Source organism: Crinia signifera, chromosome 2 (assembly GCF_055691185.1).
Source record: "Crinia signifera chromosome 2, ASM5569118v1, whole genome shotgun sequence".
Taxonomy (NCBI): domain Eukaryota; kingdom Metazoa; phylum Chordata; class Amphibia; order Anura; family Myobatrachidae; genus Crinia; species Crinia signifera.
Genome location: NC_139218.1, coordinates 128,203,480 through 128,213,148, shown reverse-complemented (window position 1 = coordinate 128,213,148; position 9,669 = coordinate 128,203,480). Strand labels below are relative to the sequence as shown.

Genomic DNA, 9,669 nt, shown 5'->3' with positions numbered 1-9,669 from the left:
TCCGGACTTGTGCTGCCTCGTAGCAGGCCACGCCCCATAGGCTCGGAGTCGACAGTGCGACAGAGCCCAGCATGCAGTGCGGCGGCGGCTCCAGACTGCGTCAGGAAGAGGCGGAGCCACGGTTGGGGTAAGCGGCAGATGGAGAATAGCGGTGGTGATGGGCATTATCCCGGGTAATGTCCTGTCCGACGTTTCTCGCTACACTACTGCCAGCCGTAATCCCTCAGTGTCATTTACCTGTGCTGTGCATAAGGCGGGCAGTGCACCGGCTCCGTGTGTCCTATGTGCCCCCCTTGTGGAGCGCTCATCTGCTCCTGGGGAAGCCTACCATAGCTATCATACCACTTACTCATTTCTCAAGAGGAGATGGAGCTAAACTTGGAGAGATAAAGTAGCAGCCTACAGGCTCCTTTAGCTGCTATGTCACAGTGCACAATGGCAGGTGCTCTGTTTGGTTGTTTACATTTCTCCACTTTCTGTTTCCAATGTTTTGTACAATTCCCCCCAGTGTGCATCTATCAGTGTGCCTGTGCTTAATAATTTCTGAAGGGCTGTCCTATGTCCTTGGTCTGCACACAAAATGGCTCACACTGTGAGGGAGACTGGACAGTGCTAGTAGAGGAGGACCAGTCGCTGGTCCATGGGAGCCAGGGGGATGATGCCTGTGGGACTCCGACTTATCAGAGGGGTGGGGGCAGAGCTGTGACAGTAATTGGGTTAGGGATGGACAGCGTGGGGAAACAGTTCTCTCCGTACTGTCTTTCGCAGTGCTTTTCGCTACTTGTTCCTCTGACACCTCACCTTCTCTGGCCAATAAAATATGTAAAATACGCATTTTCTCCTCTGCAGGGCATACCTGAACTATGAGGTCTGTCTAGGCTATACAAAATCTATAAATACTATTATCAGTTATGTGCCTCCTCTAAAAAGGGCAGTTCTGATTTTAAATAGACCCCCTGTGTTAGGTGCTTGTGTGATGTCTATCCCTGTTGGTGCTTGAGATGAAAGTACATCCCCTTCACTATAAAAAAGTGCACAGCACCAGACTGGCAGTGGGTTCTTTAGGACATTTCAGTGATAAAAGTACTAGAGGTAAATTTACTATGATGGGAGTTCTATTGAATATGGGATGTTGCCCATAGCAACCAATCAGATTCTATCTATAATAGTCTAGAAGATGCTAAATAAATTAGTAGAATCTGATTAGTTGCTATGGGCAGCATCCCATCTTAATTAGATCTCCCTTCTTATGGTGCCCATACACTAGGGTGATTAGTGTTCCTTCTAGGAACGAAATTAGGCAGGGCACTGGAGGGGCGGACCGGGCACGCCGACGTCAGTACGGGGGGGCGTGCCCGGGCCGCCGACGTCAGTACGGGGGGCGTGCCCGGGCCGCCGACGTCACTACGGGGGGCGTGCCCGGGCCACCGCGTCACTACGGGGGGCGTGCCCGGGCCGCCGCGTCACTACGGGGGGCGTGCCCGGGCCGCCGCGTCACTACGGGGGGCGTGCCCGGGCTGCCGCATCGCTGAAGGGGGCTTGCCCGGCCATGACTACGTCACTGAGCTGCCGGGACGTAGCCATGGCCGGGCAAGCCCCCTTCAGCGATGCGACGGCCCGGGCACTCCGGCGGGACAGACTACAGGCTGATTTAGCGGGGCGCTGCTAGAGGGGCAGGGCGCATTTTGCCCATTAAAAATCGGGCAGGGCGCAGCGCCCCGCTAAAACAGCCTAGCGGGAACACTAGGTGATATTGCATCCAATCCTTCAATTTCAACTGCATCTGTGCGATAAATTGAAGGATTGTATGCACGTCGAATGGGTCACCCAACGTGATACACGGGCCAGCTGGCTGAATGTTGTTCCGATAGATATTATGTGCTGCACATAATATTTATCGTATTTATCGCCGGAGCTGGTGGCAGGAGCGCTGGCAACAGACAGTGGTGTGCCAGAGTTTGAAATAAAAAATATTTAAAACATTGGGTATCCCTCTGATTGGCTGAGAGCGCTCTCAGCCAATCAGAGGGCCGCCCAGTGTTTTAATTAGTTTTTTCAAATTCTGCCACCACCACTGACCCCCGCCCAAGGCCGGCAACAGAAATCTTGGGGCCCAGAACACTGATATCTCTGGGGGCCCCCCCAACACCAAATGCGGATTGTTATTACATTGCATATTAAATGTAATTTTTTTTAATATTAGAAATAAACAGATTAATATTTACAATGCAATATAATATGGAATGGCAGATGGGAGGGCACAGCATTGTGTGTTGTATGGTTTGGTGTGTTGCGTGATGTCACTAAACTCATTAGTATGGGTAGCCAGACAGGTGATTAGGCATTCATGCTTACAGACCCTGAGTCTCTCAAATCCTTGGGGCCCCTCAACTGGTCGGGCCCAGTACAAGTGTCCCCTTTGACCCCCCCTGTCGCTTGCCCTGCCCCCGCCACCCACCAGCACTCCTGCACATCGCTGCACTACACCGTCAGTTCTCTTTCAGCACCCAATGTGGCATCACAGATGGCGACATCGGGTGCTGGAATAAAGCACTTGGGCATTATAAGATGCGATAGGGCATTGCATCCGATCGCACAAGTGTATGGGCCCCATTAGTAAATTTACACCTATGGAGTTACCTACAGATGCAGGGTGTTGCTAATAAGTGAGGAGGGCATACTTACATTTTGGAGAATAACATTTTACACATGATGTATTGCAGCAGGACCTGTGGTACTTAGCTTTTGCAATAGTTAAAGTTGACACAAACGGCAGATTGTGTAAAAGCCAATTAAATGCATTTCCTCCTTTGGATCTACTAGGTATTATTTAGTAAGAAATTAAGATCACAAGGGTAATGGTTTGAAGAAAACTGGTGTTCTTCTTGCAGCCAGCACCTAATCAGTGAGGAGGACATATTTTTAATTTGAAGGTAGCTGTAGCAATACATCAGGTATAAAATTTTGCCCTTTCGGATAAAAAAAAAATGCCCTCCTCTCTGATTAGGTGCATGTATTGCCGGAGGTGCTGGATTTCGACTGACTTACTATGCTGTCTTCAATAATAATATATTGTCTGTATGGTTTATTTATGTTTCTGCATTCACACCCCCCCCCCTCCTCCTCCTTTTAACTATTTTTATTGGTACTTGTGTAGTTTCACAGCGCCACCGCGCGCACAGTTTCTCATGAAACTTGGCAGCTTGCCAGACTCTGTGTTTACTGTGCGTGTGCCGCTCTAGATGTGATGTACGTTATCAGCATAGCACTGGCAGCAGCAACGCACACTGCCCAGCGCTGACAGGTCATTGTGGTACTTGTAGTTCCACAGTGGGCACACCCATAACGAACGGGGCTTCTAAACTAGACACCCCGGCACACCTCTATCAAAGGGGGTGTCCCAAATGTAGACGCTAAAATTTAGATGCTTTAGCGTCTAAATTTACACTCCCTGCAAACCGCTAAGAAGGGGGCATCTAAATTTAGACGCTAAAGCGTCTAAATCTAGACTTCCTGCAAACCGCTAAGAAGGGGGCATCTAAAGTTAGACGCTAAAGCATCTGACTTTAGTTGGGTGTAGGGGTACATAGGGGGGTGCACTGTGCAAAACACTATTAAACCTGTTCACAATGACACTAGTCGAAGTAACAGCTGTCAACCTTGTTAATTCCACTATCCACGCCACCCCGAAGCGTGGCGAGCGGACGCGGTACGTGTCCGACTGACCTTTTCATACCCCCACTATCCGTGTTGGCATGGAGTTGATCTTATAAAGTGTGCCGAGCGCAGCGAGCCACCGAGCCCGAATCGTGGTAAGCGGACGCGTATACCTGTGAAGTTATGCGCGTCCCCTCGCGGGGATCGCTGCGCTCGCCACGCTTCAGGCTCGGTGTCTCTCTGCGGTCGCCACACTTTATAAAATCAACTCCACGCCGATGTGGATAGTGGGGGTATGAAAAGGTCGCTCAGACGCGTGCCGCGTGCCCTCGCGGGGCTCGCTGCGTTCGCAATGCTTCGGGTTGGCGTGGATAGTGGAATTAACAAGGTCGACAGCTGTTACGTCGACTAGTGTCAATGTGAAAAGGTTTAATAGTGTTTTGCACAGTGCACCCCTATGTACCCCTACACCCTACTAAATCTATACGCTTTAGCGTCTAAATTTAGATGCCCCCTTCTTAGCAGTTTGCAGGGAGTGTAAATTTAGACGCTAAAGCGTCTAAATTTTAGCGTCTACATTTGGGACACCCCCATTGATAGCGTTGTGCTGGGGTGTCTAGTTTAGAAGCCCCGTTCATTAGCGGTGTGCCGGGGTGTCCACTGTGGAACTACAAGTACCACAATGACCTGTCAGCGCGCGCTGCTGCTGCCAGCGCTATGCTGATAACGTACATTACATCTAGAGCGGCACCCGGACAGTAAACACAGAGTCTGGCAAGCTGCCAAGTTTCATGAGAGACTGTGCGCGCGGTGGCGCCGTGAAACTACACAAGTACCTTTTTATTATGTGTTATTTTATATATCAAGGAGTCATTAGCGGATTTGTATGTCACAATATTATTCTACTTGTGTTCACCAATGGCAATAACCCTAAGTATATAGTATTACTAGTGCTACTACCATTCTATCCATAGCAATTCTTTTAATAATTGCAACAGTGAAGTACGTTTACTATTTTTGTTATCCTTTATTGCTAAACAGTTGCATTTTCCATCATATTCATGACCAATATTACAATTCTTCTTGTGTTCTTTGTGTAAACACATATTGCACTCCCTAAAGTGACTGTAAGCATTACACTTTTATCGTTCCATCTGACTCTTTTTGTTATATTCAAAATTCTTATTCAATAAAATTGTAATAAAAAAAGATGCCAGTCTACAAGTCATAAAGATTAATATCCAACTATGACTGTTTCTTTCCCAGAATGAAGTGTAATTATCCAGAGGATAATTAAACTCCAAAGAGGTTATTTAATGTTTCCCCTTATTTCCAATTTTCAGAAATAAGGGGATTGGACTATTCTATCCCGGCCGTTTTTTGCCAGGGAAATCGCCAGGATTCGCAACATGCAGAGCTGGCTCTTTGAAAAGCCGAATCTGCATCCGTGAAATTGGGTGCTAAATTTTCAAGTTAGTGGCAATTTATGCGGAAAATGACGTGGATTTGCGGATCCACATTTATTCTGATTTTTCTATTGTTTTCAAAAATTGAAAAAAAAAAGGAAAAACATTGAATAGATGGACTGCAAATACATCTGTTTCGCCATTTTTCCATGAAAAACAGACATCAAATAACCCCCTTATACTCTTCCACTCTTTTTATTTGTTTCAGCTCTTGTCCTGTGTCTTCACTGTGTCTTTGTTAATTGCACATATTACCATGTTTTGTTTCATTTGACATTACACCTATTCACTTGACTTTGCTTTTTCTTCTGAATGGGTTTTAGGCTATTATTACAGTATATCTGATATTTTGAGTTCAGTACTGCGGAAATGAATTAAGTTGGTTATTTCTTTGCAGCTCAATAGTGACAGGAAACATGGCTGCACATGCATTGGCCTCTCGGCCTCGCACTGGAGATGTCCTGCAAGGCCCTGGGGAGACTTCTGACTTTAGCTCACTGCTTCTGTCACAGCCTGTTCTCGAAGGGTTAAAGGCAGCAGGATTCAACAAGCCTTCTCCAATACAGAGCAAGGCCATACCACTTGGAAGGTGTGGTTTGGGTGAGTGAAAGCAGAGAAAGAGTGACTTAAATAACAGTGTTAAAAAGTCTTAAAAAGATCATTTGAAACCGCCAGGAGACAATTGAATTGATGAAGGTACACTTTCTTGTAATATGATTGCCGCTTTAAAAAAATGTCAGAGTTTGGCCAACATCCCATGCCACGGCCGAACACAGGCGACGTTACTTCCCACCCATAGGGCCTGATTCAGACCCATTCAGTCAGCTGCGAATTCTCAGCCCGTGCGATTATCAAAGGGCCGCACATGCACAATGTCCGTGCGAGTAAAGCCAGCAATGGATAGCCATCATTGGCTGTTCGCAAGGTGATTTATTGCTGGGGGTGTTTGTAGGCGGCACCCTGGTTTTTTCTGAGAGCGCTGCCTAAAACCGCAGAGGGGGCTGGGCGTGGGGAGGCTGACGCTGGCAGCGGCCTCCATCTCCCTATATTGATTGGAGGTCTGAGTATGTCACGGCTGCAAAAAGGGCGATTGATTGTGAATGGTTTTCCCCCAGTGTGCACAGCTGCATTGTGGGAGACTGACGGGCCAGTGTTTACCTAATGCTCTGAACATTCGCAGCCCAGCAATTGGGACTGAATCAGGCCCTTAGTTTTGACCCCTCTGAGTTGGGGGGAGAGAGAATAGTCCTAATCAGCTCCATTAGCCCACATGATTAGTGGGAATAGTTACCCGCATATGCATCAGATGTGGAGAGCAAGGTCCACCCGTCATCCATACCGCAGCACCACAGCTTGAAATAATACAAGGGAAGAGGTCTAGGTCATTGACTGAAAGTCCCACATGTCCCCCAAACCGCTATCTAGGAAATGGCTATACTCTTATTTGATAGACCATAGTGTTATCTTTCAAACTGTGTGCCCACCAGACTGTATTCCCCTACACTGCAGACAACTAAGTAAGTTCAATATTAATAGCTTCAATTAATACAAGGGCAAACACATTTCAAAGAAAGGAAACCTTCAACTGGTATGCCCCTTGATAATCACAAGACTGTAACTATTATGGACCTTTTCTGTTGATGGAGGGGAGAGCATATTTTGTGTCCCATTTCATCTGTACTGTGACAAGGCACCCATCTTTGAAGTAAGTCCGTCCCTCTTTCAGATGATATTTCCCCTCATTTCATATGGTAGTCTTCCTTTTTTTTTTTTATTAGAAAGATTGGTTGCCTGTTGGGCTGCCATATTACTGCTACATATGGTGCAGTATGCGTTTAACATCGTGAAAATGTCCTATTGCAGACTTTAGAATAAAAACATACTGTGTCCTGCTGTATTGGAAAGGTGGATGCATTCAAACCAGGAACCACATAGACATACTTATATTTATAAAATAAATACTTTATTTGCTTTATTGTATTTTCAATAAAACTTTTTGGGGCATTTTGGGTAGATTATATTTGCATTGCAATAAGCAGCAAAAAAAACTAATGGTCTGTTTTAAAAAATCTAAGATCTTCTGGGAATAAAAAAATATAATGTTTACGGGCCTGTATAGAAATGACATGATGGTAAATATCAAATATCACAGAAGTGAGAAAACACTCGCCAGCAAAGAAAGTATTAAGGCCCCCCATTCACTAGTGCAATTTGTGCCTTTTTCATACAATTCTGAGATATTGGGCTGAGCAATCGGATGAAAAGGGCCCAAATTGCATGTGTGTAACCTCCTATTGTGATCCATTCTGTGGTCCCATGCGCATCGGATTGGAGCCAGAGATCGTCACTGCTGCACTAAGGATCCAGCTGATCCCACAGCGGTGAATGGGATTTGTTGCATGCGATGCTGCCCAGGCAGTTCAAGGGGGAACGGTTGAGAATTCTCCCCTTGGAAAAGTCGCAGTATCTGAACAAAAATCTTGGATCTTGCAGTAAATAAAAGTAACAACATTTATAGTGGTTAGTATGTGTAGAAATAATGACATTCTGAGACCTTGTAAAGTAAAATTGATACATAAAATCAAAATTAATACAATAAAATAATTGTTTGTTTGCATCTTTCAAAAATACAAGAGGTTTAAGGTGCATACACACGTATAGATTAGGGCAACGATTCAATGTCTTTAACAATTTCTTCTGAACTCGTTGAGTAAACGATTGATCGTTAATGATGGCGGAGGGAGAGGGAGCCAGTCAATCAGCCTTAACAAATCGTTCATTGTGCATACACATGAAACGATTGGTACACATCGCTAATGATTGGTTGCTGATCTCTCTGCACCAACGACCGTCCGGTACCCGCATCGTCAGATATATTGTTCATACACACGGAACGATTTGAGTGATTGGTCGTTTCAATCCGTCGGGAACCCCCAGATCTTTTGACAAATCTTTCAGTGTGTACGCACCATTAGACTGCATTGAGCAAAAAGCTAAAAAGATGAGAAATAAGTAAGCGGTGGTACTTAACAGTGCTTCTTCAGTTTTTTCCAGTAGCTCAGCCCATTAAGTTGGATGTTATTTATCTGCAGGGGCAGCTCCAGGTCACAGGCATTATTATGCCTATTATTAGGCTTACCATGTGCTAGGCAGACCGTTAAGCTGCATAAGTGCACATGGCAATGTAAATGGACGTCAGAGGTGCTTGGGCCTTTGGAGTGCCAATGGAATTTGTCAAAATAGGTGTGAAAATTGCCAAGCAAAACCTTTTTATTAACCCTTTGAGTGTCAACGTTGCTGTGAAAGATTCTCAAAATATCCATTAAAAATGCCAGCGCCGCTCACAGGGACTGTTCTTTTTTTGGGTGCAATATTTAACTAAACTTCATTTAATTGACTTGGCTGCAATGTATTTATTTAAATTAAAAGAACAATCACCGAGAGTGATGCCAACATTTTTGGCAGATATTTTGAGCATTGCTCACAGCAAGGTTGGCACTCAAAGGGTTAAGAGAGGAGATGGCCTGTGTGTAGCCTCCTCCATTCAGCCCCTCCTCCCTCTTGGCCACTGTCGCAGTGCAGCACTAGTGCACAGCGCAGTAGTCTGAGCACAAGAGGGCTCAGGCTCTACTCTGCATGTGCAGAACTCTGGAAAAATAGTGCTGCAGCCTTCATCATGGGTGCGGTGTGGGACTCAGGGGCCCGTGTATACTGTGCACATTTCACCCGTTCTTAATCCGTCACTGCATCCAGTTTGAGAAGTTTACAAATACAGAGCATTTCTTGGTAGATTTGACACCAGTAGGGAACAGTGTTGTTCTAGCTGTGTCAGCTGTCTGCAATGAATTGGATAAGTAATTGGAGAAACAATAAAGGCGTAATGTTACAGTTATTAGATAAATTATTATAACTTGAATCGAACAAAGCATTTTTATTTATAAATGTATCAGTAAATAGATAAACATTTAAAACCTTATCATTATGATGATGACTCCTTCATCCTATAACAGAAAAGAAACACATTTTCCAGAAAACTGTTACATACCACCTTAATATATGTTCATCTTCCATTGTAGCATAGCTGCTGCAGAAGCGCAAGTTAACACAGAAACCTTTATGCTTCATATCTAAAAAGGTTGCTCTTCATTGCCAATCTAGCATCTTATATTGTCTCAGTTGTTAATCTGACCTCATCATAACAAAATATGACCAAATATTCTAATATTTACTGGCTTTATTAACATTTATATCTAAAGAGCATTGGCCACTAGGTTATGTTTTTACATGTTGTTCACGCGTATTAAAAAATAGTGTACTTCTCTCATTCATCATGGACAGTGCTTGCACTCCTCTAAACTTTTGCTTTCATTGTTATTTCAGACTTAATAGTGCAAGCGAAGTCTGGAACAGGGAAAACATGCGTTTTCTCTACAGTGGCATTAGATTCTTTGGTTCTGGAAAACACTGCAACACAGGTATAGTCTACATGTGGGTTGTGTTCTCCTAAGTATTATAATTTTTTTTTTTTAATAGGCAACTAAATAGT

The 9,669-nt window shown here is 44.7% G+C and overlaps 1 protein-coding gene across 5 annotated transcripts in view; it reads left to right on the top strand.

Moving 5' to 3' along the window:
- Positions 1-9,669, top strand: part of DDX20 (DEAD-box helicase 20) — a 29,960-nt gene continuing 20,291 nt past the window's right edge. For 4 of the 5 annotated variants that reach the window (XM_083172794.1, XM_083172793.1, XM_083172791.1 and 1 more), the window contains exons 1-3: positions 1-127; positions 5,521-5,723; positions 9,504-9,598. In XM_083172794.1, coding sequence (XP_083028920.1) covers positions 72-127; positions 5,521-5,723; positions 9,504-9,598 — 354 coding nt within the window. In that variant the 5' untranslated portion in view covers positions 1-71. Of the gene's footprint in view, positions 174-5,520; positions 5,724-9,503; positions 9,599-9,669 lie in introns of all 5 variants that reach the window. The other variant, XM_083172796.1, reaches the window with a different exon arrangement.